The sequence below is a fragment of the Salvia splendens genome, chromosome 2 (genome assembly GCF_004379255.2).
Source record: "Salvia splendens isolate huo1 chromosome 2, SspV2, whole genome shotgun sequence".
In the NCBI taxonomy this organism is placed as follows: domain Eukaryota; kingdom Viridiplantae; phylum Streptophyta; class Magnoliopsida; order Lamiales; family Lamiaceae; genus Salvia; species Salvia splendens.
This window is the reverse complement of record NC_056033.1, coordinates 42,208,305-42,227,783: the sequence shown is the minus strand read 5'-3', so window position 1 is coordinate 42,227,783 and position 19,479 is coordinate 42,208,305. Positions and strand designations below refer to the sequence as shown.

Genomic DNA, 19,479 nt, shown 5'->3' with positions numbered 1-19,479 from the left:
ATAAAATTTTAAATTTTATTCATATTTTGAACATATTGGTATATAAAAGCCCCTAATAATATTTTAAATTACATGAAAATTTATTTTTGTATAAAATTTTGAAAATTTAACCCCTACTCATGTTTATTTCTGCGTCCGCCCCTGATTTTAATTAAAATAAATATTATCTGGATTATTGCAAATAGGAGTAGACTATTCCTTTCATATATCATCATGTAGCTTAGCCACGGTTCTAGTCAAGCAATAAGCTATAATAATTAAAGGTTTTAGTATCAAGCAGAACTCATAAATTGTTGCAGTAGTACTGAAATTTCCTCAACAAAATGACATAATCGTAACTCGTGTGGAGATACAAAAGCAATACTGCAAATAGCAAAACTCAGAAATTGTACCAGCAGTTCAATTATCAGCCATGATTTTATTTCTAAAAAGCAATACTGCAAATAGCTCATATTCTATCGGCCCAATCCGCTACCATCAAATTTATTGATTAACAATTTGTTGGCGAATAATTGGTCCACTACCCTATCTCAATGTAAAAAGACAGATTTTTTATTTGAACCATAGCTTGCTTTTGGATGGGTGAGACTTCATTCCAATCCATATATTTTTTTTATGTAGATTGTTTTACAATTGTAACGCTAAAATATAATGAATCATTGTGTTCAAAACAATGTTGATTTTTGTTGTTAGATTATGATTTAACCAAATGTGGGATAATAATTGCAAAAAATTGAAAAGTTGTTTTTGTTGTTAGATTATGATTTAACCAATGTGGGATAATTGAAAAGTTGTTAATTTTTATTCCAATTTCAAAAATCATGGAACAGTCAACAAACTAACTAGAAGTCAATGAAATTTTATATGATTTAAATGAGATTTATGCATTTGTTAAAACCTGTGAACTTATACTCCTTGTCCATGATATAATGACTTTTTTTGTCTCATCTATGTGACTTAAAAAAATCATATGATAATTAGTCATAGTCAACCCCTTTAAATTAAAATAATTTTACAACTCCATCACAGATTATATCTTAATACTATTTTATCTAGAAAATCGAATACCAGCATAACGTACTAATTATGATACCATGACTAGTTGTTTGAATTATACTCACACATATAGTATTAGATAACGTGTGGAGTAGTTTATTTTAGAAAAAATGGATTAAAACAATCTAAAAATGAACTCCGTAATTTTTACAATCTAATTTTCTTAAAACGAACTAAAAATGAATTTCGTATTATCTAAAAATGATAGCTTTGTTGTTCAACGCTAGGAATTATTTTGACACTGATCATATCCGAACCGAACTAAATAGAAATTTTAAAATTCAGTTCGATTTTTAAAATGCAAAGTTTTTTATTTTTTCGGTTCAGACGGAAAAAAAATTTTGAAAATTCAAATTATATACAATATTATACTATATATTATATATATTCTATTAATTTAATACGAATACTTAAAATGAATGCTGAACCATAAAAGAATACCATAACATATTAACATTAGTATGATTTTCGGTTTTTTGAAATCTCATATAATTTTGATTTTTTCGGTTTAGTTTGATTTTTGTAGTTCGGTTTTTGATTTTTTGGTTCCGGTTCGATTGGGATTTGAACTAAATTTGGCTTTTCGATTTAGGCAAAAAGTGAAACCGAAACCCGAATGCTCACCCCTATACATATTCCACAGTACTACAAACTAGGGATTAATTATTATTGTTTATTAATTTGGCTCTAACCAAGAATTTATGAATAGATTAATCAAAGCATAAAATATAGTAATTTTTAGAAAAAAAAATCAGGATTTAGTGGTATTGAAATATTACATAATCATTTCTTTATTTAAGGGACAATTGGTTTTGGCAACAAGTTTCCTTCGCTGTTGATAGTCACTGGTCAAAAACACGCAAGTCACCTGGTCGGGTGCCATGTCACGACACGGTCACAAACCTATCGCGCAGTCTATGCAGATGGGCGGGGATGATGGGCGAAGGCATCACTTAGGCCGTGAAGCCGGTGGGCAATGCACATGGTTCGTGCATGATTCTCCTTTGAGCCATTTCTCAATCAAAGTTTCATTCTAACTTCGCTTTCATATCTTCCGATGAGAAATAACATAATTGTTTGCGAATACATAAACACAATAAAAACATAAAATTTAAAAAGAAAATGAATTATATTTAATTCACATTAAAGAAGCAACGTTTTTAATTTCACGTATCAAGTGAAACTAGTGATCTTATTTATGATTTACCTAAATATAATTCTAGCTCGCAATGAAAAATAATAATAATGGAATAAAAGTATAATTATAAAAAGTGAAATACACTTTTATTATTTAATACCATATCTCAATTCTCACACGACTCTCCATATTTTATAAATGTAAGCCTCGCAACAAAAAGGAACAAGAAGACCAAGGCTAGTTCACGAGACCGAATCCGGCTGGAGGGAGGCTAGTTCACGAGCCACGAGGGTTGGGAAGGGCTAGTTAGCTTACCAAATGTATCACGAACTCCGATGATGTGTGTGTAAAAAAAATCCACAATGGGGCGGCCGCCCGATGCCTCGGGCGCGCCATCGTCCGCCACTGTGGGTGCACGGACGACGGACGATGCCCTATCGTCCGCATAAAAAAAAAGGAACAAGAAATTCCATCCAAAGAAAGAATGATGACATTTAAACTTCACGCTTTTAGTTCACCCAAAGACAACCGCGCTTTTCAGCTTCTGCTTTTAGGCTTTTAGCCATATCGCAAACACGACTTTTAGTTTAGTGTAATTAATTACACTAAACTAAACTCAGGAGGAGCTCCGAACCATGGCTTCTGAGCTGCAGAATCGGGCTCTTACGCAAGAGAGATCTGGTCTTCTCGATGAGAAGGAGACTCTCACGACACAATTGCAGGAAACAAACAAGAATCTAGAGAAACTCACAGAGAACAACACAGTTCTAGAACTCTCCCTGTCTGATGCACACCATCAGCTTGATGCTTTAAAGGCTAAATCAAAAATCTTGGAAGATTCATGCCAGTTGCTTGTAAATAAGAAAGCTGATTTGATGAGTGAAAATGACAGTTTAACTTCTCAGCTGGAACAGACTCAGAGAAGACTGAGAAACTTCATGGAGAACTTGAAGGAAGATGTGAGAATCTAGAAAATGAGAAAGAATTAACTCTTCGGAAAGTTGAAAAGTTGCAAGTGTCATTGGAGGCAAAGAAGCAAGAACATTCAAACAGTACCGAGATGAACAAAGCTCGACTGACTGTAATTCAATCTGATATGCATGTTCTGAAAGAACACAGAAGAAGAAAGACAGAACTCCTTGATAGTGCCATAACTAGTGAAATTGAGATATTTGTGTTACGCACGACTGCCCAGGTGATGAAAGAAAACTATTGTTCCTTGGTCACAAAGAATCGCAAACTTATTGAGTAGTCTAGGTTATCGGAAAAGGAGATCTCACGGCTAGAACATGACAATCTCAGGCAGCAGTCTGATATCAGATTGACGTCAGCTCATTTCAGTACTCTGAGGTCAGTTATTGAAGGTTCTCAGCATTGCTGAGGATTGTGTCTATGCGGATAACGTGGAACTAGACCAGGTTTACATCAGCCAGCTATCAAGTACACTCCAACATTTGAAGAAATCACTCTATGACGCTGATGAAGAAAATCTGGAGTGGTATGTTGCATTCTCAGTTCTTGTCACATGGATTAAGGAACTGGGATTACATTCAAAGAATGTCGAGGTGGAAAAGGGCAAACTAGAGCATGCGCTCAAGCTGAAGACTGAGCAGGTGTTACAGTTGCAGACTGACTCTTCTACACTCCTTGAGATGAATAAAGAGTAAACACAAAACTGAGGGAGGAAGACCGCAAAAAGGAAGCTCTGATGATCCAGATTTGAGAATTTGAACTCAAAGCTAACAGACATGCAAGTTACTTGCCAGGACTTACATAGTGAAAACTTACAGAGTTCTGAGGAGAAAAGATCTTTAAAGGATAGTATCATGCATTCCGAGGAAAAACATAATGTTTTGGAAGAGGAAAATTATGCCTTATGTGATCAAGTGTTAGCTCTTGAGAAATCAAGATCTGTTGAGTGTTGAGATTGAAATCGGAAAGGACGTTTTGCATCAGATGGCACAAGAACTCCAGGAAGCAGGACAGAAGATAATTCTAGCAGAGAAAAAGAAAATAGAGTTACGTAAACGTGTTGAAGATCTTAGAATGGAATACAATGAGATCAAAATGGCTTGAGATGAGCAAGAGAGTCATATTCTCAAACTCTCTTCAGACAGTGACAATTTGAGCAAGGAGAATAATTTCTTAATGGATAGTATCATGCACTACGAGGAAAAACATAATGTCTTGGAAGAGGAAAATTATGCCTTATGTGATAAAGTGTTAGATCTTGAGAACCTATCATTGATTTTCCAAAGATTCGCAGAAGAGAAACTTAGGGTGCTAGGAGATCTTGGTGATGATCACAACAAACTTAATGTGATGATATATTTACATAGTTACATTATTGATAACGAGTAATATTATAAATAAGTTAATTAGTTAGATGTAAAACAGTACAATTTATAAAAAAACAGATGACATAACATAAGAAAAACACAAAAATAGATAAAGAAACAAAAACAGAAATAATATTATTAATAATAAATAATATAAGAAAAATATATAGATATAAAATAAATTAAAAAAAGCCAAAGTTGGAATTGGAGCCACATAGTTTAGCCATAGATAAGCAAATGCATTCACAATATACTGCTCTTCAAGTTCCATTGAATGAAATCAAACATGATAAAAAAGGGATCATAACATTCACAAATATCCAAAATAACTATATGACCAATCTTCATGCCAGAAGACTAAATATGAATCAAAGCTCATGATTCATTCATTCATTAATCATTTAAAGAAACACTAGGTGGAAAAAATTAATCAAAATTTCATTACTAAGACTAAATCTTATTGCTAATTGAACACAGATACTAGTAGTCTAGGTTTATTTATACGGACTATTATGAGCTTAAAACAATAAACACTAGTTTTAGCAAAGAATAGAAGGACAACTATTGGATTATGAATACTTCGTATTTTAGCTACCAAACTATGACAGATTAATAACCGCAAGTCAGTTATAACTGATTTTTAATGAGCAAACAGAATGCAATTATCACCAGAAACTAGAGAATATATAGAAATTAGCCTTATTGGCAAAATTAAGCTACATGGGCAATTTTCTTGATAACAAAGTTCAATAGTCAAATACTATATCCAAATATGTAAATTGAACCTTGAAGAATGTCACGCATACAACCTTCACGACCTTGACAAGGTGTTACTGTTGGGATATTAAAATAATAATTAAATTGAGTTTGTAGTAGAATTATCTAGATTTGATAAATATCTAGATATTATATAGAATTCTTTAGAATTATGTAATAGAATGTCTAGATATTTTAGTATAAATATCTATATATTTTAGGAGAATAGTCTAGATTATAGATATTATTTAAGAAATATCAAAATTTTTCTAGATAAAAATCTAGATATTTAGAATATAAAAGTAGTAAGTAGATGATTCTAGAATAGAAAGTGGATGCCTATAAATAAGGGCCTTTTCAATTTGAATGACTTAGATATCAAGATGAGATTGTTTTTAAGGCTTATCACAAACTATAACTTGCAAACAAAACAAGCTAGTAAACATATTTGTAAAAACACAAATTTAAATATCTATATAAATTGCTAAACATTTAACTAGTGTATAATGAATATATCTAGTGACAAGCATCAAATAACTAGTGTATAATGAATATATCTTAGTATGTACGGGAACTTAAAAGTCCTTAACAAGGTCACTCCAGATCTTGCAATACCCTCGATAACCCCAATCGAGCCCGTATGAATTCTGAACAATGTAGTACTTGTCGCTGCCGTCATGTTCATAACCTACAAGGGTTACGGAATGCTTTTCATAGCCCAAACACCCTGATGGGCGATCATATTTCAACATATCCTAGCAAGTAACAATTTTATCAATTAATAATGTTATCAATATTAAACTGGAGTGTGAAAAGTTGAGAATTAAAAATGATGTTATACCTCATTCTCACACACTGCTAATTCTGATGTTGCTATTACCACACCGGTTACCGGTTGCTCACGTAGCAATTTTTCAACATTGTTCAGACTTTCCACCTTTGCAAAAATTGTAATCTTGATTTTTTCATGCTGTACCAAAAATGAACAGTTAAAAATATTAGAATTCAGACCTTTTTAAAAAAAATGTATGCACGATAAATTTACTTACATATTGTACTTTATGTGTCCTGACTTCAATAGCACCATCCCACTGGCCTTTCTTCGATCACACATAATAGGTTGTGTAGGATCTGTAGGAACATAACCTCGCACGGTCCCCACCCATGGGTAAATTGTTTTTGGGCATAGGCCATGTCTTTTGATGTACTTAAATGCTGTTTTGTAGTCACACCCAAACCCTGAGGTGACACTTCAAATGGACCCTCGGATTGAACTTTATATGGGCGCTTGTACCAATGTACATAGTCCATTAATTCTTGCACAGATCCTTCTTGGGAGGACCTTCTTTTGCAACCTCTTCACCGTACATCACAACAGTGACGACGAATCCAGTACATAAATCTAAAACAAGCATTGAAAAGGATTAGCGTTGTATAAATATTAAGATAATACTAGCAATAGACAACTATCGGCCTATTTTATTAAAAACTAATTAATAATAACATCATAGATGAAAAAACTAAATAAAATGTACAGCGATGTATACCTCTTTGAAGAATGCAAGGTTTGGTAAATCAGGATCATTTAAAACATCCACAAGTGATCCTGAGAAACATAATAGAATAGAATAGTCAGTTTATAAACAGCCATAGTATTTTGTTTGTATATACCGTCAAGCTTCCAAAAGTAGGATGGTACCTAATCTCTCAAATTAATAGTCAAATTTTGTTATCACAGTTATGCTTGCTGAATACATAAGCTTATAGCCTCTTGTATTGAAATTTGATGACCTAATAACTAATGGGACTAGTTTTCATACTTCAAAGGTGCAATAACAGATGCAATGAATCTAATAAAAGGTTAGCACGAGGAATGGATCTTGTTAGAGCATTTGGATGTGAGCTACTGAAACCTAGGTGTCCCACGAAAATGCCCAAAAAGTCAAGGCATTAAAGGAAATACAAGCTTCAATTACATTTCCTGTTTTTTATTTCTCCAAATAACACTAACTGCAGAACTTGAAGAAACCGCCTAACTGCATCTCAGATGAAGCTACAATGCTGCCTCTGATCAGGTATATATGCTATTAAGGTGTAATGAACACATTGATTTGCACAAATCTCTAAGCAGCATTGTTCTTTTATGAACTTATGCAAAGTGAATCTGTTTTCAAGTTTATTATAGTTCAAAGGCAGGAAAATTTCATGAATAGGGAAGTTCGCTCATTGCTCAATCATGCCCTTAAATTCTATAAAAGTTTGTGTAACTATCATGTCAGTCCAGAGAGTACTCAATTCATATCTACAACAAAAAATCCATGCATGCATGGGTAAGTTTGACAAAAAAATGACTTATACCCCCTCATAAATATCATTCACCAATAATAACAATTTGGTGGTGAAATTCCAGTGGAAAAGAAACAATTCAAGCCTCTTGCAAAAAAAAATCTCCCAGCCTTAATCCCCACTACTTTTCAGTCTAATGACAGTTGAGAGAGTAGTCTTTCCATGGTATGCAAACATTTGCCTTTGTACATAAATACAGATTGGTTGTGGCTTTGGGGTTTTTTGGGAAAGAGCTTGTCAATAGTTTCATCACCACTCTCGTCTCATGGATTTATGTATACAAAACCCATAACTGCAACCGCTCAAACTAGCAGCTCATAATTACAGATATGGACCTTCACACATAGATTTCGTCAGTGATCTTGGATCCTTAACATGATCATAGATGATCAAATTCTTAAGGTTATAGTAATCAATGTTATCATAGATTCATATGTGATACCATGCATGATTTAAGCAAAATGGAGACAGTTTTGAGAAGAGATGAATTGAAAGAAGTATCCAAGGTCAGAAAAATGCAGGTAATTTCTTTCTAGAACGGGAATGCAGTACACGTATGGAAATTAAAAAAAAATATTAAACAACTTCTTCAGAAAGAAGTTTTGATTAAATATAATTACTACTACTCATGATCAACTCTTGACACGTTTTGAAGCATGTATGAGGAATATAGGAGTAGGTTCATTTGATGGTTCCTAATTTTATCATTAAGCAATAACATGAAATTAGTCAATTTTTTACACCTACAGTCAGCCTGGAGCAGACATGTCAAATTTAGAAAATCCATCCAAAGATTATAGACATGGACTATAATTCCCAACAATTTAATAGTTATTGCTACCAACTATGCAAGGAGATCTACGCACCATCCAAAAAATAAGTCATAGTTCCAAAATAAAGAGTTTGATTTTGCTACATTTAATGCAAAATAAAGAACTTCGTATTTGTCTCGTAAATTAAATTCCGTATGTTGATACGAGTGTAAATTAAATTATATAATTGTTATTAGTGATGTGGATAGATAGTGTGAAGGCTATATGAGAGCTATTTGATGTCCAGTTGATGTGGCAAGCTGATGTGGCAGGAGAATTGTAGTGCTGATGATGTGACAGTGTGAAGGCTGTGTGAGGGCTATTTGACGTCCAGTCTTACTGGAGATGCTCTTATGAGAAAGTAATTGCTTGTTTTACACGATGTCAATTAAATAAGGGCTTTTTCAATTTGAATGACTAAGACTAAGATATCAAATTCACGGTATGATTAAAAACCCGAACTATGATTTTGTTCCAAGCCAAATAAAAATCAGAAATTGAAAAATATACAAATTTTTGTATTATAATTAATCTACAGAGATATCATACAAAAAAGCGTCAAACTTTAGATTAAAATAGTGTTACACTATACCATTATTGAAAATGAAAAAATAGGGAAGATGCCAAAATACCCAACAAGAATATCTAAGATAATGAAACCAGAAGAGGAAAATAATTTCCACAACAAGATGAATATGAAATATTGAGATAAAATCAGCTAATCAAGGATCCAAAAAGTTTGCAAATTAGAGATCCATATTTTAACATCACAAGATAAACCTAGTCTTTGAACAGCATTTCAAGCCAAAAAAAAAAAACTAACATAGAGCAGCCAGGCGTTTTCTCTTCTTTAAAGATGACGAGCTCCAACGGGATTTCCCAATGCATCCATGTCACAAGAAAACTGTAACAAAATCAAAGGTTAAATTCGAACTGTTTACACATTGAGCACAATGCTCCTTCTCATCAGGCGACTCAGAGTAGAACCGAAAACAAGTCACAAATGCTGCTCTAGTGCTGTTCCTCAGCTTCAGCCTTCTTCTGACTCCATCTGTAGAATTTTAAACATGCTATCTTGCATCAACTTATCTGTATGATTTTAAATGCGCCGCCTATATCACAAAATTTTTTATGATGTATTATAGCATCATTCCATAATCTGTATACCTAAATACAAAAGTTCACACAGAACTAGGAATTACAGGGAGCTTCAACCATGATGAACAGAAACAAGAATACTCGACTATTATTGCAAATGCAGACCTGCAATGTTATAACACCTGGTGTGAGAGTGTCAAATCAAGCAAAGCACAGCACTGGGATGTTAGCGTTCACTCGTGATACTATTGCTAGTCTAACTATGATTATAACAGCAGACACAAATAGGCATCAGCATCCCCAAAAGCTTATGAAATGTACAAGATCAAATATATATGAGCAACTACAAGAATCACAAACAAATCAAACAAAAATGACTTATGCTCTGCTACAAAGCAAACAAATTTATGCACCATAATTTTGCACATATTCTCCAATTACAAAAAGCAATTTGGATATACATAGAGTGGATTTTATTGGATCTATACTGATATATGTGCCCGAGCTCATCACATTTGATTTATTCAAAAATTTGAGCCCAAACTTCGCACACTTGATTTTATGGAAATTTATTTAGTATAATACACTGGATTTATGTACACTCCAGCTATAGCAACTGTAAATTCCTGTAAAATAAATGTATATATGAATATTAAGGCCTAAGGGATATTCATATCAAGAGAGAAATACGGCAGGGTTATGAACAAGTCCAAGAAAGAAAAAGAGAGTGCAAGCAAAAGAGAGTGCGGGTTAGATTCATATAATTCCATAAGAAATAAAATCCATGCCTATAAGTACATGGATGACTGACACAATGGACACACAACTTGCTTCCACAGTTCACATTCATTGCACAAACATACATATGTTAACAAGGGCATCGAGATCTTTGCTCCATCAAGAGGATTATAATCAAACAGCCATGTCCATTTTCAAAGGTTTGGGCATGTTCATGATGTTTTCTAGTATCAAGCATGTGAACATGCGTTGTTGTGCAAACTTGAGCAAAAACTTAATAAGATGTTAGTACTAGTATTGAGTAGTTTCCAAAAAAAAAAAGAAACTGCACAATTTTGAGGGAAGTGACTATAATTGCAAAATGAGCACACTGACAAGGGAATGGACGTGAGAGTATAGATTAAGAGCAAATGAGTCCACTACAAGAAAAGGGCTAGAGAAACCATCGCTATTCTCAAAAAGTTCATCGTTGATTTAATTAACGACAGTCAGCAACAGTCACAAATTGCCGTTAAATATGGCAACATAGTATCAAAATTAATTGTAATAATACCCCATCCAGGACCTAAATTTCGTTCATTCATGCCATTGATAATTTAAACTAACACAAATTACTGCATTCAAAATTAACCACAATCAGTTCATGATTCTGACCATTTATTTTTTTCTCCAATATTTCTAAGTTAAGAATACATAAATAACTATACATTTCTAATTGGATTACTAATTAAATATCCTCAGCGAACACAAATTTAAAATGATATTGCAATTAGAGGTTTAAAAACACAGATTTTTTAACAGATTTCACTTTTATTAGCCACAATCTGTTTTCTTATGGCTTAAATGCTAGCGTGTCCATAGTTTATTACTACAATTAGTACTTTTGTTATATTACGAACTAAATTTTTGGTTTAAATGATATTACCTCTTTATAATACAAGGGGATAGAATGTTAATGAAAACCATGGCAATTATTGTTAACCCCCTATAGAAATATATGTGTTCTTATAATTTATAAATGACAACTAATGATAAAATTATTACTTCAGGTGATGCAAAATCTCTGGTCTCATATAATGGACTACAGATTCATTTATTTGAATAAACAATACATTCAACTGTTCAAGAAAAGCAATCAGACAAACCCACCTGAGATAAAAGTCCAGAAAGAGACAACCCACGCAGAGAAGTTTTATCAAATGCATCCTTATAAGAAGCTTCATCCAAGGACTACAATTACATAATACTAATAAAAACCAAGGAATGCCAGAAAGACAAAAGGAAAAGTTACTAAAATTCATGATGCTAAATTGTGCAAAAGGCAAGAGGACCAAGTTCCAATGCTGGCAAAAATATGTTGTTCCATCTATCACCACCCATGTGAAAATCAATGTTATACATACACCATTCACTCCAGAAAACTAAAATGTACGCAAACAACCAGAGCAAATGGATCCTTACCATTTTTCTAAGGTTGAATAGATTTATTACAGAAAACACATCAAGAAGTCATGCAGTTTGAGGTTCAAGAGTATATGATATCTGAAGAGACGGGGGGAGAAATATAACAATAACAACAATAACAAAAAATAAAATTTATAGATTATGTTTACCATTCTGGTGCAGTTAAAAATAGATCTTCAAGCACATTTTCCCAAAGAACTCCATCCTATAAAAGCACAAAGGAAGAAAAGGCATAAAGATAGCAGTATCAAATGTTTGATAGTCTATTGGATGAATTTGACTATATTTACATTAGTCAAGAAAAAGAAAGTGTCTACGAAGCAAGAAAATAAAACATTTAATAATATCAACCTAATAAACCAATGAATGTAATCGAGTTTGGATAGGCCCTGAAAGCCTGGAGCTGGTGAGAGTTTAAAACAAAACCAATTTTATGTTGGCGTCTAGCTTGCTATTTTAAACTCATGAGTGTGGGTAAGAAATTTAATGAGTTATGTTCTTAAGAAATCATCAACTGATTTCTCAGTTGTAACATGTACATATTTTTTAAATTAAATATTAACGAAAGTAGTTTGACATATAATGCAATTGAAAGCTCTTATGAATGCAAAAGGTCCAACTCCAAAAGCAATGCCCTAAAACTCCATAATATAATTCCATAGATCAACTTTTGGTTCATGCACTCGAAAGATTTGAGTACTGAATATGGTACTTGTCATTTAGGAGGCATCATCATTGCAGAAGTAATTTTCCTCTTTATAAAAAAAGGAACAGAATGAATTGGTTTTACAAAATTTTAACATCATAACATATACTCCCTCTGTCCCACTCTAAGTGACATTTTCCTTTACATTTCTAAATATCAAAACATCACTCTCTACTTTTTCCATCTTTCTTACTTTATTCTCTCCACTTTATTCACAAAATAACACTGCATAAAATCCCATGTCGAATTAGAAATGCTCCACTTAGAGTGGGACGGAGGGAGGACAATATGTCCAACCAGCTACCAGTAGGTCAGTGCTTGTAACACTTATACCCAGTTTTTTGGCAAAGCACTTATAACTAGTTTTACTAGTGATTAAAAAGAAGTTGAGTTTCAAACAATAGGCAAATAAAGGCATTGATGTGCCAGAAGCAAAATTATCTTCAAGAAATATATTGTTCAACTTGTTCTTTTGTGATTCTTCCTTTTCCTTTTTCAGTAGATAGGTACATTTGTTTGATTTATGGTTCAAATATCCTTAATCCAGCAACGCAACGATTAAGTGCAACGTATCTCAAATAAATGGCATGAACAGGACCCAACATCAAAACAAGACTAAACAAGCACATAAATTATACTCCTAGCAAATTACCTCTACTGAGGGGAGTATACCAATTATACAGACATATGGGTCAATGAAGTAAAATGCACATTCTAAAAGAACTAGTAAGACAGTAACGAGATAAACATACTTCGTCATCATTGAATGTGCTGAAGATTCCTGTTAGAAACTCTACTGCTTGCTTCACTATATATTCAACACTCTGCAAGCTTATGAGCATAAAACAAGGATAAAGTAAATGCTTACAGAGGTCAACCATTAGAAAGATAATGGAATGATATACTTGTACTGTTGTACATCAACTCAAAACATATGCCACCATCAAATAATTTTAATTAATAACTACTTAAATCATTACTGTGTTTGGACTTCATTGATAAGAGGCTGAAGATTATTTAATTTTTTTTAAACTTTTATGGGCTGTTCTCTACCTATATACCAGTACCACACATTACTATACGTCATCAAACAGTTTAAATATTTATTCATATCTTTAATCTGAAAAAACTCATTTTGAAATGAAAAAACTAAGATTTAAGGATCTTCCACCAACTCGGCATCCAGCTACAGGCGCTTCACCCACTAAGATTTTATGTTAATTCAAATAAATACTATCACAGTCATATTGCTCAATGAATAGAGACACGCCTGGCAATACCTGATCTGGGGACTTGGGAAAGGATAAATAATCATCCCCAAGTTTTAGCACATCATTGTACTCGAACTTTCTCAAAACAGTCCATGTGGTCTCAATTCGTCCTCTCTCTAAAAAAAGAGCGTGTGAAGAAAAAGAAACCCTGCAAAGGTAAGACCAAGTTCCTACACCCCTTCAGGCAACTTTTCTCACCTAAGTAAAGGAGAAATGAAGCACTTCACCTAAGTAAAAGAAGTTAGATAGAGTTAACGAAATGTAAAGTAGAAACTTTATCATCAAGTTTTAGATAAGAAGCAAAATAAAAATACCCGAAATTCATTTAGCTCGTCATCACTGAGAGCACCATCCATGTCAAGATCACAAAGAAAGATATCCTTTGCGCTCTCATGCATCATGGTCTTAAAGCTTGGGTTTCTTGATCAAACAGAGGTGCTGTAGGGCGAAGGATAGCCTTTTGAGCAAAGTAGAACACTTCTTGGATCTAAAACAATTTATGAAGACTTCAGTTATCTGAAAAATCTCATTTATCTAGGGAATTTCAAATGGAAGTCATAAAGCAGGTTAAACATTGTCTTAAACCTGGAGCATATTAGCTGCAGTATATTCTGTGCAAGTCTCAATCTCCTGAAACTGATCCATAAGAGCATCATTTCAACACTCAAACTGTACTCTTCATCTCACCTGACGAGCTTGCAACCAGCCACAATTACCGGTGCTCTGATCTAAGCAAACCAAATCTACAAGTTCAAATAAAACAACGAAAAACACCAATACAACTCAACACAAAGATGATCAATTTCCTCAGCATATATCAGTTGCAAATGGACAATAAACATCCATAGCTGCACATGCATCTCAGGTACTGTACAAATGAACCTTTTAAGGGAGTGGAGTTGTGGGCAGTTAACAAAGAAAAGAGGCAGTTTCTATAATATTGGTTCAGGTCAAACTCAAATGGATTCTCTTATCAGCCAATTTCTGAATGGTGTACTACTAAGAAAAAAAATCAGCATGATAATCGAGCTCACTCACTTTCCAGTTAGTTATGCAGCAGCAATCAGCTGTTCAATCCCCTGAGCAGCTCATACAAAATACTAGGGTAGGTAACAATACGTCTCGCTGAACAAACACAGTTCTTCATATATCATCAACGACGGAGGCCTTTGCATTACCAGCAAGATCAGCATATTTTCTTCACCTTCTATATCCAATAACAGCACAATACCAAACAATTCGAACCTCCAACCTTCGAAGCCCATGGAGCCAGACCGTACTGAGGTAATTCAGTGTCAGATGTTGATCGCATGCATAAGTCAACACTACAGCATTGACTGACGCGCTTCAATTCCTTAGCAATTCTTCCCTTTATACTCCAAACTGCAATGACAGATCAATGAATCAGAATCAATTATTATATGCAAGTGACAAAAATATGTGTGTGGCGTGCACCTGCTGGAGATGTCTACAATGATGATGATGGGGACATTACCGGGATAGTAATCTGATGGACGGGAGGAACTTCAGGGAGGCGGAAGGACTCGACTGCAGCAGCAGCGATGAGACTGAATTTGCCGGTGCTGAGGTCACAAATGACAGCGATTCAGAAGCTCGTGCGGGTGCAGGAGGTTGCACCGCCACCTTGCATCAATTTGGCACTTGTTTTATGGGTTGATTTTGGTGATTATGATTAGATTTTTACACTTGATTTTTCAACTCCAGTTTTAAATCTGCAATTAAAAAGTTGTGTCCACCAAATTCTTCTACTATTTTTTATCTTATTTTAGGAGGTACATGATTTAAAAACTCAATATCTTTTTTCCATTTTTTGTAAGTGGAGTCCACACTTCACTAAATCACCATTACTCTCACGTTCTGTTGAAAAGGTAAATGAGTGTAATGGTATTAACTCAAACAGGGGAGTAGTACTATATACACATCCATTCACTACCACATACTAGAACAATGCGGCATTTTATGACTTGTAAAAGGGAATTCAAATATTCTTGAATTGGTAGACGAGACAGCATAATTCAGATAACAAGTTGAATTAGATTCTACAAGAGTTGTTCAAACATAACATATCTAATACTACTATTATAGTGCATACTTGAATTGGTAGACGAGACAGCATAATTCAGATAACAAGTTGAATTAGATTCTACAAGAGTTGTTCAAACATAACATATCTAATACTACTATTATAGTGCATAAATGGATAAACGCAGAGATGGAAGAATCAAGGGCTGGCGTCTAGTTTAAACATCCACTGATCGAGTTTGAAAGGTTTAGCAATGGGTTGATTGACAATTGCTTGGATAGTCATAGTAGCAGCTCCTTCTGCTTCGGCTTTTTTTACAACAAGAGTCAAAAACATTAGCATCCCTGGGTTGTACACGTAGACAGCCTTAGCAATTTCCACAAACTCATAAGTTTTGCTTTCCTGCAAACGATGTTTCAATCATAAACAAACAAACAAATTTGATCATCAACAAATATACATGCATGTACCATACCAAGTCAACATTGATTTCTTCAATTGCAAACCTTGCTGCCCTATGCACATGATCATGATAGATGGGGTCAGACACATCAGCGGGGACGAATTTCAGATAACTCACCAGCCAAGAAGGAAGGCGCACATCCACATCAAAACCCTACATCATCAATCATTACTCATAATCTCCAAATTAAATATGAATCAATCATAATATTCGGATGGGATTGGATCAGATTTACTTACAAAGCTATTGCGGACTTGACTGATGTATTTGAGAATGGTCTCGCGGTCGCAAGTATCTTCTTCAGTATCCTCCACCATTGCATCGTTTCCAGTCTCGTCCTCCATACCCTCCAACATATGTAGATTACCTTTCCCATCTTCCTCACTTGAGTAATCATCATTCCTTGTGGGATCATAAGTTTCATCTTCGAATGGCATCTTTCCGTTGTACCGCTGAAATAAATTATATCTATCTACGAATTTCAGTACCTGTCTCGTTTCTTTTTCCTCTTTCATGGCGGAACCACCACCGGAATCGATTTTCGCAATATCGCCACCACCGGAATCGACTTTCGCAATCTTGCCACCACAGCCACCGGAATCGATTTTCGAAATCTCGCCACAACAGCCATCGGAATCGATCTTCGCGATCTCGCCACCACAGCCACCGGAATCGATTTCCTCTGTTTCCTGAATCTCTCCTCTTTTCCGTTTACCACCCACAACGGAATCGACGGAATCGGTGTCGGATTCCCCCAAAGCCATTTCTCCAATCTGGATTTTAGGGTTTTCCGTATTTTCAGAATCACTAGTAGTATTATTTTTTTCAGTGGTGATAAATTAACAAAGTTAATTACTATATTAATTAGTTTCCTATATTACATAATTACCCTTCTACGATACTTTAGTAAAGATTGATTAAGTTTTTCACAATCAGCAGTATTAGAAAATGATTGACTGAATCTTCCGTAATAAATTGCTTAACTTATAATTAGGTAAATAATACTAGTAGTACACATTAGTGGCATAATTTCTTTCAAGAGGATATTTCTTCATTCCTATTTCTCAATATTTAAAATCCACCATACAAACAAAATTACGTAGATAATAAACATCATTCTCAATATTTAAACTCTACCCAACAAACTAAATTATGTAGATAATATACATTAGTTGCATAATTTCTTCTTACATAATTTAAACTAAATTTAAACTCTTCCCTATAGATTAAATTATCTATTAAAATACGTTCGCACTAATTATTAATTAGTATTAAATAATCTTTACATTTCTAAGTTAAAAAAACGACTATGTATATAATTAATATCCTAGGGTTATCACCAAATGAAATAAAAAATAATAGTAATAGTTTCACATTCACATTCAATTATTTTAAAATTCTAAATTTAAAAAATGACTCTATGTGTATATTAATTTCTTTATAGTAATAATAATAATGGTAGTTCTCATCCAAAGAAATAATAATGGCAGTTCGCATCCAAATAATCTTAAAAATTCTACTCCATCTATCTCAGCTAAGATGACACATTTCTCTTTCGCACTTGTTTTAGAAAAATTATAGTAGGAATAATAAATAGATAAAGTTAACATAAAGTAAAGTAAGAGAGAATAATATAGAAGAGACTCTCCTCTATATTATTCTATATCTTACTTTACTTTTTCTCAATTTTAATTATTTATTGTCATTTTTTTAAAATACATACAAAAAAACAACGTGTCATCTTAGCTGGGACCGAGAAATTAAGCTATAAAAACGACTTATGTGTGTATAATAATTTCTTAGTCATCCAAAAAAATAAATATAGTCATTCACATCCAATTAGTTCATTATTAAATCATATTTAAATTTATAAGTTATAAAACTGTCTTCATGTGTATATAATCAATTTCTAGTGTTATTATCCAAATAAACAATCGTAATTATTTGCATTCAATTATTTTATTAATAAATAATCATGGTCATCCAACGAATAATCATAGTTATTCACATTCAATTATTTCATTATTGTATCAAATAATTCTTAAAATTCAAAGTTATAAAAACGACTACATGCATATATAATAAATTCATATCATTACATCAAGTGAAACATAAAATAAAAATAGTCATTCGCATACAATTATAAGTTATAAAAATGATTACATACGTATATAATCAATTTCTTTTTGTTATCATCCAATGATAATAGTCATTCACATTTAATTATTTTATTATTAAATCATCTTAAAAAAAATTTAAGTAATAATAACACTACATGTGTATATAATTAAAATTTTAGTGTTATCATCCAACTAAATAATCGTAGTAGTTCGCATCTAATTATTTTATTAATAAATAATTCTTAAAAATTCAAATTATAAAAACGAGTACATGCATATAAACATACATTCTTAATACTAACATCACACAAAATAAACATAATCATTCGCAACCTTTTAAGTCTTTACTATATTAAATAAACATAATCATTCGCAACCTTTTAAGTCTTTACTATATTATTCATATATAATTTAGAATTGGCATATACTCCGTAGTAATGTAATAGCATAAGAGCATCCGCAATGGGCGGACGATGGCACGCCCGATAGCGCATCATCCGCGCCATCCATCATCCGCACCCATTGCAGGTGCGTGCCATAGGCCGCGGACGATAGTCGCAGCCTATACTTCGGGCGCGGAGGATAGCGCGGACGATGCCCATCGTCCGCGCCATCGTCCGCTCCATTGCGGCTTTCGCGGACGATGGCTGCGGACGATGGCCATCGTCCGCCCCATTGTGGAGGCCGCGGACGATCGACGCGGACGATGGCACGCGGTTTTGATTTTCTATTTAAATCTCGTTTCTCATTTAGTTGTGCATACGAACATATCGACTATCTCTTTACATATTCTCTCTCAACATCCAACCAAAATGAATCTCGGCGACGACACCAATAGTTCTAGTTCGTCTGATTCCGGTCGTTCGATTGACGAAGCATTAGATGCAGCCGTTGAACAGGCCATGGCGACATGCTATGCGCAAATGCAGCGCGACAAGGAGGCCGCTGCAGCAGCGGCGGCTGAGCAAGTCCATAGGCCTATTCGACATAGGACGTATGTCCGACGCGACCACCAGGAAGCTCACAGACGTCTGGTTGAAGACTATTTTGCCGATCAACCATGATGGGGCCCGACTGTTTTCCGCCGCCGATTTAGAATGTCGAGGTACCTTTTTCTCAGCATTGTTC

At 33.9% G+C, this 19,479-nt stretch overlaps 1 protein-coding gene, 1 long non-coding RNA gene and 1 pseudogene across 2 annotated transcripts; all 3 read right to left on the bottom strand.

Annotated features, from left to right (window-relative positions):
• Window positions 1–5,686: 5,686 nt before the first annotated feature.
• On the bottom strand, window positions 5,687–6,685 carry LOC121779616. Its single transcript, XR_006045859.1, has 3 exons — window positions 6,339–6,685; window positions 6,131–6,259; window positions 5,687–6,044 (listed from the first exon to the last, which is right to left on the bottom strand). It is a non-coding gene; the product is annotated as an uncharacterized LOC121779616 (long non-coding RNA).
• Window positions 6,686–9,123: 2,438 nt separating this feature from the next.
• On the bottom strand, window positions 9,124–15,701 carry LOC121780169 (annotated as a pseudogene).
• Window positions 15,702–15,738: 37 nt separating this feature from the next.
• On the bottom strand, window positions 15,739–17,058 carry LOC121792954. The gene is made up of 3 exons (XM_042191103.1): window positions 16,471–17,058; window positions 16,244–16,384; window positions 15,739–16,170 (listed from the first exon to the last, which is right to left on the bottom strand). The coding sequence occupies exons 1-3, from the start codon at window positions 16,993–16,995 to the stop codon at window positions 15,967–15,969; spliced, it is 870 nt and encodes a 289-aa protein (XP_042047037.1). The 5' UTR covers window positions 16,996–17,058; the 3' UTR covers window positions 15,739–15,966.
• Between the last annotated feature and the right edge of the window lie 2,421 nt (window positions 17,059–19,479).

Coding starts and splice junctions, on each gene's coding strand:
- LOC121792954 (XM_042191103.1), bottom strand. CDS start 16,995: ATGGCTTTGGGGGAATCCGACACCGATTCCGTCGATTCCGTTGTGGGT. Junction 16,385..16,470: donor GTCAAGTCCGCAATAGCTTT/GTAAGTAAATCT, acceptor TTGATGATGTAG/GGTTTTGATGTGGATGTGCG. Junction 16,171..16,243: donor AAGAAATCAATGTTGACTTG/GTATGGTACATG, acceptor CATCGTTTGCAG/GAAAGCAAAACTTATGAGTT.